Genomic DNA, 18,202 nt, shown 5'->3' on the forward strand with positions numbered 1-18,202 from the left:
AAATCCATCCGTTGGATTCTCAGTGCATACATACAGGTCTGAGTGGGTGGCTGCTTGTGTCCTTAGTCTCACCACGATATTCTGTCCTCAGGGAAAGTCGAACTCGTAGTACACATAGGCTGTGTACTCATGGCCCTCACCTCCGCCCAAACCAGCCGCGGCCATCTCGGAAGATAACATTGCGTCATCCTTGGTGATCTTACCGCGCTTGTCTCTCCCAAAGGCGTTGCCTCCCAGATACGAGTAATTGGAGTCGAGTGCAGTCTTGACTTTCTTGCACAGTTTCGAATTGGTCTCAAATGGGACAAGTTAGCACCATGAGCGACATAATAGCCGCGTGGATTCTTGGCCGTTCTGGGGAGATGAGAAGAGGGCAGGGAGGGGGGGGGGGGCGAACCTTGACAAGGACACTGACGTAGTCGAGGGGAAGTCCATAGCGAAGTACTGCCTCCACGAACACGCGTAGTGCAAGCACGTGTAACCAGATCATCACACTCTCGCTCCAACCAGTCCGGCCAATCCTCAAGGCTTCTCCCCATGTCTTTTTCTCCTCGCGAGCTACTCGATCGAGCTCGCGCTGTTCCTCTTCTTTGCCGCCCTCGACGTACTTATACTGACGCGGTGTCCACTTTTGCTCACGACATTTTTGTAGGAATTCGGCGCTGTGTTTCTTGAAGGCTGTGGCGGCAAACAAGGTAAACTCTTCATCGGAGGCAACTTGGACGGCGGAGCGGGGAACGACCATCGGTGCCAATGTTTCATAGCTTCTCAAGAAATCCTTCTTCGCGTTGTTCGGTACAACGATTAGGTGCGTCTCGAGGTATTCGGAATCCTGGATGAGCAGTGCTGGATCAACAACGGGAGTAAGGGACTTGGTCGCGAGGTTGCCACTGCCATGGAAATGTCAGCAAATGGAACGTCGTGATGAGCTTCGAGAATTGCGTACGTTTGCTTGCGTTGTAGCGTGGTGAAGTTTGTCTTAACTGAGTTATACTGGTTGAACTTGCTCTTGACGTCGTTGTCGGTGGTGATTAATTCCTGATGGCTGGTCAGCCTCCCGGTTTGGCATGTTCGTAGCGTTTAACCTCGGCTAGGATCGCGAAAACAAGCGGTGGGGTGTAAGAAAGAGAGAAAAAAGGCATGTAGCACCGAATATACATTTGTCATTCCCTGGCGCGAGCGATATTCACATACCTTTTGTAAAATATCCACAAGTTCACTCAGAGACTTGTCGGCGCGGTATCGGACTCTATTCCAGGAGAAAGAGCTAATGTATTGATCGGTGGGCTCTGGAAGTCATACACCATTAGTGACTTGCCGAGTATTGCCGATGATGTGGTAGGAACGTTGGGGAAATCGAGGATATCTCACTGTCATTGACCATCTTCTGCTGGGAGATTTTGTCCTCATCGCCGTCAAGAATCGATTTCAAGGAGTCAGCCACCTTAGCAACGACGGTCCCACATGTAGATTCCAGTTTGGCTAGGTCATCGGCTTGTTGAACCAAGGCATCCAGAGTGCCGATTTTGAAATCGGGGATGTTGAAAGGGCGGACGTTGCCGTTCTCGGGCGAGATGGTGGCGCTTAGGGAGGCCACGGCCTCTTCCTTGTCGCTGGAGTCGAAGATGCCAAGCGGCAGAGAGACAAGAGCGTATTTGGTAGACATGTTCTTGAATCGGACGAGGATTAACTATCCATGCGTGTCGGTATATGAGGGCCTTTAGAGGGAGGGGAGTTCTGAGCGCGATGACGATGTAGTAGCACAAAGCTATGAGGTGTCGATGAGAGCTAAGGTAAGTGTGTAGCTGACGCAAGACAGCGCAAACTAGGTAGGTAGGCGGCTGGTCAGCAGAAGCAGCGTTGAGCGCTCTGGGGGACTGACCTCTCTCTGACTGGATATTGTAGGGATTGCCCGCAGTAAGCAATGGAGATTGCCAATTCCAGCGACAGAATAGTAGTATACGAGAGGCTTGAAGTTAATCGAGGACAGGATGTAGTGGGAGCAAGTGGAAGAAGTTCGGTTTGGAATTGAGCTAGAGCCAAGGTGGTCCCAGTGATGCGGATTAGGTACCTTTACCTTTCAACCAGGGGTACTTTCTCATTCCGCCATTTTACATGCGTATCGCATGTACTGCAACACGGCATATGGTCTCCCGTTAGGTACCTCTTCTTCTCTACGCCGAGCGTTGGGCTGTACAGTACGGTACTGTCTACCCTTGGCCATTAACAGCACTCCTGTATTCTGTATGCGCTTCGCTTCCCTAGGTAATAGTAGCTAAGGTGGTTCTACCTCGACAGCTACCTACCTAGATACTCTCTGTCCTGCCACCCCCTCTCTTCTACCCTTTACTCCTCTGTCTCATTTTCTCTACTGCCCTTAACTTTCTCACGGTGTACTTCGTCAGCTCTTCGATAACTTCATCCTGGCTGTCGACGCCCCTCCAATCCCATCCCATAGCGGAGAGGTCCCAATCTCCATCACGAACGTCCCGACGTCCCTCATCGCGAAACGTGGCGCACCCGCAGATTTGCTCGCATCTAACGAATCCATCCACCGCTTTCGAACTCACGACAGATATACTTTGATCCGTTTGATACGACCATCTCTCTTGTTCCCTTCTGTGCCGAATGACGATGACGATGGCATCAACCTTCTGGACACCTATGCAGTTGACTCGGTAAACAACCATCCGGTATTGGGCCCCCTTTAAATACCAAGTTGGGTTTCGTGATGCTCTCTTCTAGTAGCACGAGCCCAGACATCCAATCCCTACGCTAAACCGAACCCGAAGCTAAGCTGTACGGGGACGTATAACGGGGCCGCAACGGTGTCTTTCTTTCGGGTTGGGAATGAAGTCTACTCGATGCAACGATTGCACACACAATAATGGCTACAACCGCAGGTATGATATCGGCCTTTGCCCAAACCCATTATGTGTAAATTTTCGACTAATCGCGGCCGCGTTAGCATCACTTCAACCGTTAAAGCACGTGGCGTCTACCTCGCTCGAGCATTCTGGCACCCGTACTAGTACTGAGATTGTCACACCGATTCGATCTACCTCGCAAACCTTTGCGTCAGGCTCTACAAAACCAAAAGGTTTGTAAGCTCAATCTGGTTGTCCGATGCGGTCTGGTGGCTGGCTGCTCGGCGTGAGGTTCTGTAACAAACGCTGCTAACCTTGAAGTCTCAGACGAAGCTCACGGGTTTGGTATCTTGCAGCACACAGGTCCACCCGCGAAAGATGATGTTCTGGGTCTATATAGAGATGGGCGCGTCCGAAATCCTGTACCCAGCAAGCTGAAGGGCAAGACGGACGCTAGAAAAGGGAATTTTGGGGTCATGCATATAGACCTTTCCACCACCAACGAAACCCAGGAGCGTGACGCGGCAGCGAAGCGCACAAGCGAGGGAACTCAGCTTGCGGCCAAACGAGCTCAGACCGATCGCTATGTTCCCTTTAAACGCAGCAAGTTCATCTATCGGCCCGAAGATCAAGTCGCGTCCAGCCCGCAACAGCCCGATGGAGCCTGGCAGAAGACCTCGCCACTCACCGTAGCCGAAACCAAGGCCGAACAGGCTCGGTTACTGAGTTTATTGCAAAGCTTGCAGCCTGTTCTAGTCGTTGATCAATTATGCAAGGCACTTGCCTTCTTCGGCGAGGTTTCCAATACGCAGTCTCCCACCAATGAAGCCTTTCCTGAGAGCGCAAAAGCTAACGGTCCTGGTTCCCTCTTTGTGGGCTGGCTTGCTGAAATTTTCCCAGCCCTCAGTCAAGAGTCGATACAGAGTGCACAGCACCCACCGTCGAAGCGTCCACGAGGTCGCCCCAAAGGAAGTAAGAATACGAAGGGAAAGAAAGACAATGTTGCTAGGAAACGATTTGTTCCTGCTGGCCCCTTAGCAGATCCCACAGGGTACAGCCTTGTCACCAGTGGTTTAGTCAGGGAGTCTGTCCTGGACGACAGCTGGGTCGACATGGACGATACCACAGGAACCGAGGGACAGATTCTAGAAGGGCAGCTGGAGCAAAGGTCCACGACTCCGTCTCGCAACAATCAAGTCATGGCCGGTCCAAATGCTGCTGACAGTGTGCTGGGCAGCGCTTCTGCCAAGGCAGCTCCCGTTACGTCGACTCCGAAGCGGCGAGGGAGACCGAAAGGCTCCAAAAATCGGCCAAAGCACAAGACTATATTGAACAACGAGATTGAGAGTGCTCAGGATGTATCTAGCGCAGCAACTGGTTCCGCCATGTTGCCGAATGAAGTGGCAGACGATGCGAGGTCCTCGGTTGTGCCAATACCCTCAAGCGCACCCAATGACCCTGTTGAAACCGGAATGGTCGGCGTTAAGAAACGGAAACCAGGACCAGGACGCCCCAAGGGTTCCAAAAACCGACCTAAAGAAACGGTACCCGCATGTGACCACGATCCTCACTCGGTACCAGCGTTAACAAACATCGACCATCGCGAGCGAGAAGTAATTCCGAATGCTGCAGAGTATGCTTCTCATTCGTCATCCGCCATCATGATCCTTCCGCTCGTGCAAACCGAGCCGCCGCAGAATACCGTCGCGATCATACATCGCCCTTCAGTATCAGAGCCTGCCAGAGAAGCTGTTGGAGACGATTTGAACAACGGAGGAGATTCCAAGGGCATTGCGCGGAAGCGGAAATCTACCCAAGAAGAAAACCAATCCAATCCTTATGATGTTCATTCGACCATTACTCCAGCCCCGGCACAAACTCCGTCCGAAACTGTTGAGACTGTCACATCCCAAAGTGGCTCTTTACCACGGCTGGCTCGATATCACAGTTCTATTAACCCGGCTAGTGCACGCGCATATCAACCGGCGAAGAGACAGAGGATTTCCACAGAGCTTCAACAAGAACACGAATTGAGTGGCCACGTCAGACAGGCCATCCAAACCGAGTCGCACAGGTCCCAACCAGATTCATCAGCGGGTCACTATGATGCTAATCTCGATGGGGTTGGCGATAGTAGCTTGCAGAAGTCTAGGCAGCAGTTAAGTATTTCTGCGAGCCGATCTACGCTTCAACAAACTCCTAACAACCGGCAATCTGAGCCCAATACGCCTGTGGGATTCAGCAGCAATATAGGAACGCCAGGGACTAGTCAACAACAGGTAGAAAGACCAGAGGTTATAAACACATTTACCATGAATATACCACGAAGAGCTGTACAAGGCATCCATGACCAGGTCCAGCCTACTCAGTCTCGTCAACATCATCAGCAGCAACATCAACAGCAGCAACAGCAACTATCCCCTACACACAAGCGGCCAATTACCAGCCAGCATCGTCTCACCAACCCGAAGACTGGCCAAATGACCTCGACAGCTCGACAAAGCGGGAGCCCCTTTACCTCATCGGTCAGTGGACGTGACTACCATGGGCTGACAAGCGTGCAACAACCACCGTTCAATGCGCAGATGGCAGTACCGATACCGACGCAAGAGACCAACCATAGTCCCATGTCACGCTCCATGCAACACCACTCTCCCGCTTTCCAGAAACGCCAGGCACATCGATCGCAGAGCTCAGACCTTTCTTCGTTCCAGGACTATTCCGATTCATCTTTTCTTGAAATGGCGGGACTTGACTCAGCTAGCCAAGCTAGCTTAAACATGAATTCGACGTCGTACGATATCGGCGACGGGACTTTGCAACGAACCTCGCCCGATATCAACTCATCCTATGGCGCATCTTCAAGCATGAGCCTCCCATCTTTCAATAGCGAAAACACAGAGTCTGCGTTGAGGGAGCGCATGTATCATAGCCTGAGACGTTAGTAACCAGCAAGACACTGCATCCGTGACGACTGCATTATGAACAATAGCCTGTATGCATTTTTGTCGAACTGTGCACGACTGTACAGGCCATATCTATTAAATACTAGGAAGTAAGTCGCTCTCTCGAAGTATATAATGATGTAGCTGTGTCATTCCGTCTGTACATGTATGCCATCTCTTGTGGGTCAACTTACCTTTGCCAACTACGGAACTTCGACGATGGCTTATTCGTGTCGCCTTCTTCTCATTTGGCAAGGAACGGTCCAGGATGAGCGTTTGACGCGTTGGAACAAGGGTCTTTTTGATCAAAACAACTTGTTACAATTGAGTTGACAAGACAAGTACCAGACATATCCGGCATGAATACATAGAAAAAAGTGATACTGCGACAAAATCATGCCAGTATCTCTATCCATATCTGTACCCCTGCCCATGCGAGTTCCGACAAAAGAGAGCATTGAGGTAGTCCGTATATATTTTTTTAAAGAGGCGCCCCTGCGCCTTTGCCCCAAAAGCCGATTTCCCTGGCTGACCTAAACGCCCATAAATGCCCAACACGCCGTGCCATTGTCATGTGCCGCTGTCCATAGGGTCCTCGTCTATCGCCTCGAGCGGAGGGCGAATGGACTCAGGGGTACTACGCCCATACCACCACTCGTCCTCCTCATCCATCCCGTCATCGCGGATCAGCTCCAACATGACTTGTGCATTGCGCTTAATGTCTTGAGTACGCTCCACAATACCTCTCTCTAAGATCATAGCCTCGGCTGTCTTCAGCCAGATTTCCTGCAGACTAGGCAAGTCCGCAAGTATGTGACGGACATGCTCGCGCCCCAATGGCCCCATAGGCATACCGGCCGCCAGGCTAGTGTTGAAGACCAAGTTCGTATCGTAGGGATCGACGGGATCTTCAAGAGATGTCCTTGAACCGCGACGTGCTGGAAACCCTTCTTGTTGGGTCGATTTGGACGAGTCCTTAACAGACACTGTCGACTTTTTACGGCTCAGACCAATGATACTCCGTCGTTGTTTGACGGTTGGTTCGGTCGAATCTTTTGCAATCGAATTGTACCAGGTATCAACCGCTCCCCTCCTGCTGTTGTATCCTTTGATCTCCCAAAGCCTTTCCACTTGTCGCAAACCACCAACGCATAGAATGGCAACATGGACTTCGTCTGAAGGCCTTTCTTTCAAGTAACCCCTAAGAGATCGTTCGACACGACCGGCATATGATGGTGGACGCAATCTTCGGCAGAAAGAAGAGATGATGAGCGGAAAGACTTGGTGAACGCGCAGAAGCGTCTGATCGTCGTACATGTTCATGATTTCAACCTCGATAGGATTTAGTGTATAGGGCACTTGTAGCAAGCCGTGGCCGTTGTGGTCGAGGATATGCTGTAGATGTAGCTTTCGGTAGGTTTCGAAGAAATGAAACACGGTAAATAATAGCGGAATGAGGCGCCGGCGCATGCGTTCCCGCTGCGGCGCGAATTCGAGACGTTGCACTTCTGTCGTCCTCAGGAAAATCTCTTTTGTGATCCACTCACACATGAGAAATGAGAGTTTAGCCGCAACATGTAGGCGGTGCCACAGACCGCATAGGTGATGAAAGTTAGCGCTGCTAGGGTCGTTCGATGGATATAAACGCAGGGCATATGCCGGGATATGTCGCTCTAGATGGTGCCGAACAATAGGGGCTTCGTTCAACGTGACAATGGCATGCCAAGATTTCGAGACTCGGCGAAGGTTGAGCACATCGGTAAGTGGTAGGGAGGAGATGACCTGAATCTGAAGTTCGGTGGGTAGGGCAAGGAATAACTGGCCGAAAGATTGTCTATAGATGAGTTAGGCTTTCCGTCAATGCCTTTAGCCGTGTCCTGAGAGTTGAACAGGGAGGAATAGGAGTAACAAACGTCTTGGGCCTGAGAAACCCTGCAGTAGGTTCGTGCGGGTCGGTTTGTGATGTAGAAGACTTGGCGTGAAGAATCGAAACCTTGGATCGAAGACTAAACAAACGGCTTTTCTCGGGGCGTTTCTGGTCTGACGAGCGAGGGAAATCGACTTCGGATTCATTCGCTTTCGATGTACGAAGTGGGAGAATGAAGGAAGAAGGCGGCGCCGTGTGGGAGGGAAGCGGTGGCGTAGAAAAAGGTTGCGGAGGAAGTAGTGGAGGATCGCGTAGTTGATGGTTATGCTGAGCATCATGGGTCGTGGGAGACTCGCTGAGTTGGCTAAGTTTACTGAAGTAGCGCTCGGAAGCGAACTCGGTTATGTGAGGCGGATCCATGTTCCTGCTATCGTACTAGACGATGACGCAGCCTGGAGAACGGGGGAACGGGATCAAACGAGTGCAGCATATGGTCATTGACAGATGCTGTCTAATCGGAACGGATTCGAGCGTAGGTGGCACTCGTAAAGTCGACGATGCCGAACATTGGCAGCTCACACATGGCTAGATATTGGAGGCCATCGGCAGAGTCTAAATAAGTAGGAGGGAGTTCAAGCTGCCGTTTCTTCTGTACAGACTTCGTTCTGATTCAAGCCGAAAGAGCGAAATTCCCGGGAGAAGATTACGAAGGGCAGCGGATAAGGCACCGCAATCGAATGTTGGCAAGACGGGGGCTAACAGGCGAGAACCCACAACACAAACGAAGAAAATATCGTTTGATAAGTATAGGCGATGAAGGAAAGTCTGCTGCGGAAGCGAGGCCGGGCAATGTTGGTGAAGAGCTGTGGCCAGTGGCGGTAACGTCTTGGGCGTGGTGTTCGAAGTTGGTTGGGACGGGAGAAGATGTGAAGAAGCAATCAGCCAGAGAGGAGAGCAGCAGAGCGCACTCGTCTAGTCCAGTCCAGTCTAGGGCCTATGTGGTCCGTGTCATATGGAAGCATGGGTGTTGATGGATGTGGGCGTGGGTGTGGGCGGGTGAATTGCAGCTTTAGTGAGTGACCATTTCCCGGGTGGTGACGGGAAGGTACAGGGTCTCCCTCCCTTTTCCTCGGACGGACTAGGTCAATAGTTGAATGGTGAGTGAGGTCAGGTGAGGTAAGGCGACAGGACGGTTGGTTGGCGGGCAGGAGGGAGAACAGCCAAACCAGCACTGGAGGAGAGTCAGAGAGGATCGTCCATCCGCTGGTTCTGGGTGGCCCGGCGGTATGTGCGGCGAATTAGTGGAGAGGTCCAAGTAAAGAAGGGCACTTGCTTGTTCAGGGAGGGGCTAGGAGGCCTAACACGGTCATCGATACTGTGCTTAGTGGCTTCTGCCGTTTGTCTGGAAAGTCAAGAACAAAGGCTGCCGCACAACAGGCCTACACTAGCCGGTAACGAGTCTGTGTCGCGAGTACCGTGTAAAAACTTAAAGCCTTACGGTAAGATGAGCACTCAACGGTGGGAGCGATGAAAAGCGGCCGAGGAAAACACCGCAAATGTGTCCGGACGGAGCCTTTCCACCCCACAATCCATCTGAAGTAGGTACCTACCCTACTAGCTACCTAGGTAACTTACCGGCCTACACTGTAGTATCTACTTTCTTTACCCTGATCCATTATTTTTCTACACCATACGTACCCCTGCACGATAAGTTAGAACACCTGCAGGTGACTACCTATACGATTGTCTCTCACCTTATTTCTTTTATCCTCTCAACATCCTGTTTCTTTCGGAACAGAAACTCAATACCGCAATATACGGTTTTAAAGGACATATAACCACATGTCTTGCTGTTCTTCTCACTATCACTCCGAGCCTTGGCCTTCCAGACCAAGACATCATCTTCTATCATTGACAAGGACAACCGCAAGTGCCAAGGTAGCTTGATAGTTGCTTCGCCTGACAAACCAGACGCGACGGCCTGCTTTGAAGGCATGATCGCTCGCTATCAATTTCTGTATGTCTTACTTAGCCTTCAAGGGCATTACCTCACATCAAACACGCTGGGTTGGAGTTATATTCTGTGTATCAAGCCTCCACATGATGGCATCCTAACGTTACCTTGGGTCGGTCTACTTTAGGGGCGTCTAGCGTGGGCCAGTTCGGCCTCGGAACGGAACCGTTCCTGAACATTGAGCATTACGGGCCGGCCGTTGAGTGCTGGTCTTTCTTTGCTCCGTCACTCGATCTGTTAGCCGCTCTTTCGTTCGTTCTCTCCGATAACCCATCGTCGCAAACAGTTGCTATTCATTTACCAATGGATCATCGCCACCCCACACAAGAGCGTGTCCGCAACCCGAGACATTCAGATATAAAGTAGCAAGTAGCAGCTAACCAAGAACGTAGCCAAAGTTTTGTGCAGTTGGATGCTTCGTACTGCTCAGCCGATTGAAATGCATTTGACATCGAACTGGGTATTCTCCGGGTACATAGTGCTTGGTGAATGTTCATGAAGTTGCTTCGATGCTGCACGTTTCTGCCGTCCCGAATAAACCAAGTGCAGGCGGCTGTGGCCGGCGTTTGGCCATGCGAGCAGCTTGAGACATGGGTCTGTTACGTAGAGCAGTTACAGGCTCTGCATTCGCAGACGGTGTTTGGTCGAACCGTCATTCAGTCTCCCGGGTTTTCTTCTCAAGTCTAGTTCCTTCAAAGATGCACAATTAAGAGCAAATTTCGACCGCCGCATAACAGTGGATGTGATGGATTATTTCCGCAAAAATGGCAGGCTTGAGGAACCGCCTTGGCTGCGTATCTCAGTACAAGGTGGCGGATATTGTATTTATACGCAGGGCGGTGCGTGTCTCAAAACTTGTGTCTACTGAGGCGCTTTGGAAGTGTTTGCAATTGAAACGCTATTAGTTCGACCGAAGTGGCCGAAGTTGAAGCGATAAAACCGACACAAGCGGCTTGGAGCCGTATCGGATGGATAAGCTGTGTGGGTTCTAGCGGGGAAATGGAGACAATAACGCTGCCTGACTGCCAGTGGTGGGCACCGGGGAAGATACGTACCACGGAGAAGCACTCGAGATCTGCTGGATGGCGTATGTACGTAAACTAGGTACCCAATCGTAGGTAGAGCCCCTCGGACCTACCGCGGCCGTTCTCTAGCCTCTCCCCGTTGATATACATCGTATACCATTACCATTACTACCACCACTACCACTACCACTACCACCACCACTACTACTATTTTTTCCCTATATAGACAGTACAGTTGCAGCGTTTACGTCCTTGCGTCCTGTTTCCACCCACGCAGCGATCATTCCAGCCGCTTCTACTGACTGTTAGTAGAGTACAGCGATCAGCTCCATTGCACAGGCTCTAAGCCGGTCTGCAGCTAATCGGGCCCCGGACATTTTCGGATACTTGTATGGACGCTTCTGCGTGCACGCACGTTACTCGACCCGAAAGCTTGCGCCACTGCTGCTCTCCAGCACTACATGCGATGACAGGTCCTATGACAGTTTACTTTACCGTGCGGAACACCAGGAAGGGCTACATTCCCTTGAAAGTCGTTGCCTAGGTATTTGGTCAAGTTGGTTTTTCTTCCTAATGCCGGCCCTCTTCCCGCCGCACACTGCATTGGCAGTTTCTCTCGCGCCTTCATCACGCCCATGTCCAAGCCATGGTTGGCCGAGATCCCCCGGTGATTTGTGGAGATCCTGACTGTGCTTCCAGCTTTTCCGGTAGCGACTCCATTTTCCTTCATATTGCTCCGCGTTTCCTCCGCTTCTGCCTGGGATGGAGCGGGAGCCTTAACCGTTGTTTCAATGAAGCGCAATACCTAAGCCAACATCCACTCGGTCGCGAAAGCCCGTGTGACATTTTATCAAAATGGCAGTTAAGATGTGCACTTAGTTTCAAGTAATACATGCTTTCGCATCTTCCAGTCACGCATACAGTAAATATCATGACGCCGAAGGCAAGCCCTTCATTCAACCTAACGGTTCTCCGCAGTAATAACCTATGACCGCCATCTTGAGCTGTGCGTAACCTCACATACTCCGCTTGTGCTCTACGGTACAACAAGCAGAGCCCAATGATGGTTTACACGCGTTGATTGCCCCATTACGTCGCTCGTCGATCCTGGACATGCTGGCAAATATTACATCCGCATTGTCCCTGCCTCAGCACCAGACTGTGTGGCCAGCTTGCCATCTACTTCTCTGTCTCCGCGTTCCACTCCCCGCCAAAATCGGCTTGCTAGTTCCTACTCCTTCTCCTGCTTTGGCCTCGTTCTGCCCATGTTCATGTATTCATGCCGCTTCCACCACTGTTGCGATCATACCTATCTCAACTTGAAATTTACCCTCCCTGTTCTGCACCACTCGCTGCAGCACCCGTTCTCGTAGTCTCGCCCCTTCCCTTTCTTGCTCAGTGCTGCCCTAGGTACATTTCCTGTGTGACGGATTAATCATCCACACTCCTGTTCGGGTCTGACTGGAGTCTCAGTTGGCCTGCGTTACCCTAGGTATGCATGAGTGTCTAGATTCTGCCGTTGCTTCGGTACCTAAGTAGGCCGCAAATCCATCGGCCCCGCACTAGGTTTGTGCTTCCGCTCAAACTACTTCGCACCAGGCCCCGTACCGAACGCTATCCAGCCGCAAACGAAGACATGGAGGAACCGGATGCCCTTCGGCCCTCCTCGACCCCCGACTCGTTGGTGACTGGTCGTGACCTCCCCGCTCGCCTCACGGACGCCACACCTGACACTGCCGCCGACGCTGCCCCCTTTGCACTCGCACTCGCTCGCTTTGAGTTTGAGACAGGCAAAGGCAACGAAGGCACTAAGATTCTCATGGTTGAATGGGATCCTTCGGCCTCTACGTCCGTTCTACCCCTAGCATCGGCAACATCCAAGGCCTGGGAAGTTTCTTGGGAGGGAAAGACAAACTACCTCCCTGCTAGCGACGAGGTTACTGGAACAAACAAACGCGTGTACTTTTTGCTCCCTCCTGGTGCCACCGTTCCGCCGGTCGTTACAATTTCCCATCCAGACGACACCTGGCTCACTACTAGGCCACTGCCTGCCATTTTTCCACCCGGCTTGGCCGCTGGCAACCTGGACGTCGGGTTGCGAGGCATCCTCCATACAATTTGGGCCAAAAAGAGGCTTTCCGGGCTCCAGAAAGAGGTCGAAATCGAGATGAAGACCAACACCGAAAGTGTTGGCCTGGAAATGGCGCTCCAAGAAAGACAATGGATAACCCGTCACTTCGGCGTTACTCTTAAGCCGGACGTTGTTCAGAACGCAACAATGGTCGCATCTCCGACTCCGCCTAGCCCGGTTTCTCCCAAATCGCCAGTCGCCGGCAGGCTCGGGGAGAAGCTTAAAGGGTTGAAACTAGCCACGTCCGCCGCTGACTTGGTTGCTGGCTCGGCTGGTAAGGCGCTCGTTGGAGGATACTTTGACCCTCCTTAGGTACAGACACTGATTCGATGTCCGCAGACGAGAGTGCGCATGTGCGTACAATATCCTTCTCTCCAACATCCAGTGACATCGCAGTCTCGTCCTTCTCGAGTTTTATCCGACAAACGACGCCTGGTAACCCACCTGTAGAAGGTTCGGTTTCATTGGACGCTGTTCTAAGCAAAAGTGCCTTCTCCTCGAAGCAACAAGACCAAGACCAGGAGGAAGGCCTCTTTGCGCTTCCCATGAGCCCCCGGAGCCCCGAAATGAAACGAAGCCCTTTCAGTCTTGCCTGAATGACTGTCAGTCCTTCTCGGCTAGGTTCGGATTGCACGTGTTCACCTAGACGAAGGATATTGTGGGAGAGCCGGGATGCGGCTTTACGCCCCTTTGTGAACCCTTCCCATGGGATATGGACGACAGATGGGGCCACGGCGACAAGCCTAAAGGCCATGAACGGTTCACGGCTCGGTCCATTTATAACATGCTGTGAAGCTTAAGTCCTCCCAAATTTTGCTGGTTTTGGATATTCCCGTCACAGCCCAAGTAATTATGGATATTTTCGACTTTCCAGCAGTCGAGAAAACTCCTCATCAGCGTTCACAGATGCAAACTCTCCAATAGTTTAGTACATCTGACCAGCATGGCCTCTTGCTCAGGGTAGCGTAGGGCGGCGGCTTGTGTCTCCCTTTGCATGAGACGAATTTTGCAGTAGCTTGAGTGCGAATTGTGCTGGAACCGCTCCCCCTTCTTTTCCCATGATATTGTTATCTGTTTCTCCGCGTTCCACTTTTGACAAAATCGGCCAGTATTTAACTGCGGCCGGGTGCTTTTACCTCCAGCCACCGACACGACCTTCGTCCCATCGTTCCTTTCGCTCTTGTCTAAGGTAGTACAGGACCTTCGCATCTCTGTACCTCTTGATCCAGTCCAGCGTCTCTCTCTCCGACGCATATGCACCGTCCCCTTCCCCTTCAATGAAGCTTTCCTCCAGAACATGGCATACAGAAGCCTGTTCGTGCACACCTTGTCCCAAGCGCTGATACATGGATGCCGGAGAAAAAGGGGCAAGCGCGTGGTCCATATCTGATTGCTTTTGCCTCCATTGGCGCTCGAGAGCATGTGTGGAGAGGAGTTGCGCTTGTGTTGTGGACCGTTGATGGGCTAACCGAGACTCGAGCTCGACGAGTCGTGAGGCAAGCTCGAGGTTCTCAGCCAAGGCCGACTGGAGGGCCCGATGTGAGGAGGAGAGAGAGGGGTGAATTGTACTCGGCGCGTGGGTGAGGGCGTTGAGAAGTTCTGGGCTTGTCGCTATGTCGGCAAGGTCTTGCTTTCTACGGCCGTAGTCAGCGACGAGGAGGGTGAGTGAATCGATGCGGGCATGAAATGCTTACGACTTGTCTTGCAACACCCTCGGAAGCCACTGGTCCCCTGGATCGGGGACAGGCTCTGGTCGGGCAAACTCAAGACCGGCGGGTTGGTAGGCCGGGTGAATCCGACCTCCACTGGCACTATTTGCATCGGGACCAGCCCCGGCACCGGTGCTAGGCCGGGGTGAGTTGGATGTAATCGGCGTGCCGATACGACTGGTTTCATGGCTGCCCGGTTTCGGGGGGGGCACAGGCGGAGGAACTGCGTTCATGGCGCGAATAGAGAAGTTATGAGATGGGTAGGTTCTTATGTACACCTATTTTGAGTCCAACCTTTTGAGGCCCTGCTCAGATGGCGATGGCTAAGAGAGATTGAAGCTGGCCAGTCGCATCCACCCCTCCGGACAAAGCGACGTCAGGCGATCGGCAAAGTCGGTACCACAGACCCCAGCTAGGGGGTGGGGGTGGGGTGGCGGGGGTTTACTTACTCGATAAGATAAGACGGCAACAGTAATAACCGCACAAAAAGGCTTGGAGAACATTCACGACGAACTACAAGTCATGGAAGGTCGCATTCGATCCCTGAAATATTGGTATCATCACTTTATTATTTGATATTGAGTGTGCCGGTCCTAGACTCCCCCTCCGAATACTTCGCTCGTAAGCAACCAGCTTTTTTTACTAGACGTATCGCGATTGTTGACCAAAGTCTACAGCCTTCTCAAGCAATTTTCCCTATTTTTTGCCCCTTTGTGCTTTGCTTGTTCACTGTAACCCCCCATCCTAATGCTTCACAGACCAGATATCCCGAGTCCATCCCATTTCGCGTAGTTTCTTGCTGCTCGAACCAGCTGTCTTCTTCTCACTCGACGCAATCGCCAAAGCCTTGCTACAGGCAGCAAAGCTTTCCACCAGTTCTTTCATCCGGTTAGCCTTCATGAAGCACTCGGCAACGTCGGATCCCTTCTCGGCGATAGTGGCTGCCAGTTCCATGCATTCCAGGAAGTTGTCCCTTGTCAGGGTGGTGCCGGCGAAATGAAGGGAGCTGATGAAAGCAAGAAGCGTCTCGGGAAGATACATGTCCCGTAGCGACTCCAGTTCGGTGTCTTCTATCAAGAATACAGTCAGTGCTTGCCCAAAGAAGGAGCCTTGATAAACGCTACCCTGACTCCGCAGCCAGTTTTTGAGCAGTGGCCGCACATGCTCTTTCGCGGATTTGACCTCATTTCCGACCTTGGCCCAGAAATCTCTCTTGACAGACGGGTCCCTAAATCATGGTCAGTGAGGGGCCACGGCCGAGAAAATTGTTTCAACCCACTCCTTTGAAAGCTCTGCCAGTGAAGCAATCGTCTCCATCGTATCCAAGGCCTTGACCAGACACTCAAGCTCACGGAAGGCTCGTGCCTCCGAAGCAATTTGGCTTGGCGAAAGGCTCTTCGCACCAGCGGCTTCGATCTGGCCAGCCCAGAATTCTGCATCCTCGGGCCACCAAGGATCGTTGTCGTCCTGCTCGGGGAGTTCCACCCTTTGCCGCATAATAGTGCTGAAAGGTACCCGGTTGGCAAAACTTCTGGCAGCGTTCAAGCGCATGGTCCCTGTTGACACACAAGCTGGAGTCAGCGGAAAAGCACTTAAAACATCAAAAACATAATGTGACGACTTACTAAGAAAATACTTGTAGATATCCACGCCAACACAAAACACATGAGGCCAGGCCTCGTCAACAAGCAGGAGCCATTCCACCGAGCGAATCAAACGCTCGTCGATAGAATCGATAGTATCTGGATCTTCTCCGAAAAAGTCCGTCCTAATCGAACGGCCGTATTTGAGAGATGGTGGCCCGTTGTCCAAGATCTGGAAAGTCTGTATCTTTGCGGTATCGACGTCTATGCATCGAAACAGGGATGCTGGTTGGTACTTCACAAACTCCAGCACATCCAGTCCTGCCTTGCGGATGAGACTGAGCTGGACTAGGCGGGCCTCATTGTCAGTGATGGGTAGTAGGTTCGTACTAAGCACCTGGAGGGCTCTCTGATCGCGAATCCTAGAGCAGTAAAGGGGTATCAATTCTTCCAGGCCGGAAAGACGTAACAAGCTAATGTAAAGCGTGATCGTGTTTTCTTGTATTTCGCGGCGGTCGGGCCTCCAGCTCATCGTTGACGAGTTTGGCGGTGAGTCGACGAGCTTATCGAGTGTGCCAAAGATGATGAGGGCATGAACGGCAAGTCGTAGACGGCCAGGGTTCTCGAAATCAGCAAACTTCTCCGGGACCACGCTGACGTCGTGGCAAGAATTATCGGGCATGAGTGCGGAAGATTCCTTCGAGTTGGCCTTGAGTGTGATGGCTACACCCTGTTCGTAGAAGTGTTTTTCCAGCTCTTTCGTAATTATAGCGGCTTGGAGTGTCTTGACGGGTTCCAGTGCTTCATGGCCGGTTTGAGGGTTTGTTTCGAGGCTATGGACCAGGCGTTGTTCCAGCGTGCTAGGGTCGCCATGAAATTGTACAGCGTCGAAAGCGGCGAATGATGAACGAAGAGATGTCGATACCTCAGGGGGGCATTGGCCGAGAACAAATGTGTCGAATTGCGTACGAAGCAGAGCGTTGTAGTGCATGAACATAAAGTCGTCCCAAGTCTTGCACACTTTTTGAACACTAGGAATGTCCCCTGACAACACACCGTAGACAGCCCTCTCGATGTCGTCGGTGCCGCCATGGCGTGCCGCTGCAAAGCAGATGCGTCTCCAGAGCGCAAGTGCTGATGGGTCTTCCATGGAATTTTCCTCGCCATGCTTTGTAGCGAGGGGTAATGCGGACATGGAAACGGCCCGCCAAACTTCTGTCCTTTCGAGGCACCATTCTCTCATATCCTCCAAGCTGCTACCCCTCCGAAGAAGCTGGAAGCAACCAACCCAAATTGCCCGCTCGAAGTATTCGTCCTGTGGCTCCAGCTTTCGGCACTGCCTGGTCACAGAGTCTGGATCTAATTCGGCAACAAGTGGCGCCTTGTCCGAATTGACAAGGGAACGAGACACTTCGGGAAATTGAACGTCAAGAGGGCGTGTGGATCCGATAACACTCTTCTGTAGCTTGATGGCAGACCTTGTATGTATCCAGCCATGCGCAATAATGTCTCCTCTGTCAGCGTTCTGCTGTAGCTCTCGTACCAAGTCGTCAAGATCGGGCCCAGTTCTTGCGTTGTGTTGCAGCCATTCGAGAATGGTTTTTCTCTCTACAGCCAGCCGATCGTTTGCAAGAAACGCGCGCCAGATGTCATCGCCCTCTCCGTCCTTTGTAACGATCGAAGCCTGCTTGCCAGTCGCCTTTCGTGCAGAATATCTCAGCGGGATGAGGCGACGGATGAGATCCCATGTCTGTCTCTCTTGCTCCCATCCGCGGATTTCTTCTATGCTTGCGGCAGGGTCGGCATCTTCGTCTTCGTCCAAGTCCATCTCGGTGTCGCCAGCCGAGCCCTGCCGAACTTGTCTGCGCAAGGCTGTTAGGGTATGGTCCGCGTATTCATAGTACGCATCCACCAGATCTAGAATTCTTGCATGCTTCTCTTCAACTGTGCCCTGAGGTGCGAGACAATCATCGAGCGCATTGGCGAACACCTCGGTTTCGGGCCCAAGCGGTCCGTACATCTTCGTTCAGGGTACTGTCGATAGACGCGCAAAGGGTGTGA

General features: G+C 52.0%; 7 protein-coding genes across 7 annotated transcripts; 3 read left to right on the plus strand and 4 right to left on the minus strand.

Moving 5' to 3' along the window:
- Positions 1 to 87: 87 nt before the first annotated feature.
- On the minus strand, positions 88 to 1,666 carry GLRG_04354 (V-ATPase subunit C; the record flags this gene model as incomplete). Its single annotated transcript, XM_008095039.1, has 5 exons — positions 88 to 294; positions 398 to 890; positions 947 to 1,038; positions 1,195 to 1,289; positions 1,372 to 1,666. The coding sequence occupies 5 exons, from the start codon at positions 1,664 to 1,666 to the stop codon at positions 88 to 90; spliced, it is 1,182 nt and encodes a 393-aa protein (XP_008093230.1).
- A 1,221-nt stretch (positions 1,667 to 2,887) lies between these two features.
- On the plus strand, positions 2,888 to 4,634 carry GLRG_04355 (uncharacterized protein; the record flags this gene model as incomplete). Its single annotated transcript, XM_008095040.1, has 4 exons — positions 2,888 to 2,903; positions 2,969 to 3,100; positions 3,195 to 4,411; positions 4,596 to 4,634. The coding sequence occupies 4 exons, from the start codon at positions 2,888 to 2,890 to the stop codon at positions 4,632 to 4,634; spliced, it is 1,404 nt and encodes a 467-aa protein (XP_008093231.1).
- Positions 4,635 to 5,179: 545 nt separating this feature from the next.
- On the plus strand, positions 5,180 to 5,812 carry GLRG_04356 (uncharacterized protein; the record flags this gene model as incomplete). Its single annotated transcript, XM_008095041.1, has 1 exon — positions 5,180 to 5,812. One exon carries the CDS (start codon positions 5,180 to 5,182, stop codon positions 5,810 to 5,812), a length of 633 nt encoding a protein of 210 aa, XP_008093232.1.
- A 570-nt stretch (positions 5,813 to 6,382) lies between these two features.
- Positions 6,383 to 8,099, minus strand: GLRG_04357 (F-box domain-containing protein; the record flags this gene model as incomplete). The annotated part of the gene is made up of 2 exons (XM_008095042.1): positions 6,383 to 7,646; positions 7,726 to 8,099. The coding sequence occupies 2 exons, from the start codon at positions 8,097 to 8,099 to the stop codon at positions 6,383 to 6,385; spliced, it is 1,638 nt and encodes a 545-aa protein (XP_008093233.1).
- A 4,255-nt stretch (positions 8,100 to 12,354) lies between these two features.
- GLRG_04358 (uncharacterized protein) lies at positions 12,355 to 13,445 on the plus strand (the record flags this gene model as incomplete). The annotated part of the gene is made up of 2 exons (XM_008095043.1): positions 12,355 to 13,123; positions 13,162 to 13,445. 2 exons carry the CDS (start codon positions 12,355 to 12,357, stop codon positions 13,443 to 13,445), a joined length of 1,053 nt encoding a protein of 350 aa, XP_008093234.1.
- A 536-nt stretch (positions 13,446 to 13,981) lies between these two features.
- Positions 13,982 to 14,791, minus strand: GLRG_04359 (uncharacterized protein; the record flags this gene model as incomplete). The annotated part of the gene is made up of 2 exons (XM_008095044.1): positions 13,982 to 14,483; positions 14,544 to 14,791. 2 exons carry the CDS (start codon positions 14,789 to 14,791, stop codon positions 13,982 to 13,984), a joined length of 750 nt encoding a protein of 249 aa, XP_008093235.1.
- A 511-nt stretch (positions 14,792 to 15,302) lies between these two features.
- On the minus strand, positions 15,303 to 18,161 carry GLRG_04360 (uncharacterized protein; the record flags this gene model as incomplete). The annotated part of the gene is made up of 4 exons (XM_008095045.1): positions 15,303 to 15,628; positions 15,683 to 15,786; positions 15,838 to 16,114; positions 16,184 to 18,161. 4 exons carry the CDS (start codon positions 18,159 to 18,161, stop codon positions 15,303 to 15,305), a joined length of 2,685 nt encoding a protein of 894 aa, XP_008093236.1.
- Between the last annotated feature and the right edge of the window lie 41 nt (positions 18,162 to 18,202).

This window comes from Colletotrichum graminicola (assembly GCF_000149035.1).
Source record: "Colletotrichum graminicola M1.001 genomic scaffold supercont1.14, whole genome shotgun sequence".
Classification (NCBI taxonomy): Eukaryota; Fungi; Ascomycota; class Sordariomycetes; order Glomerellales; family Glomerellaceae; genus Colletotrichum; species Colletotrichum graminicola.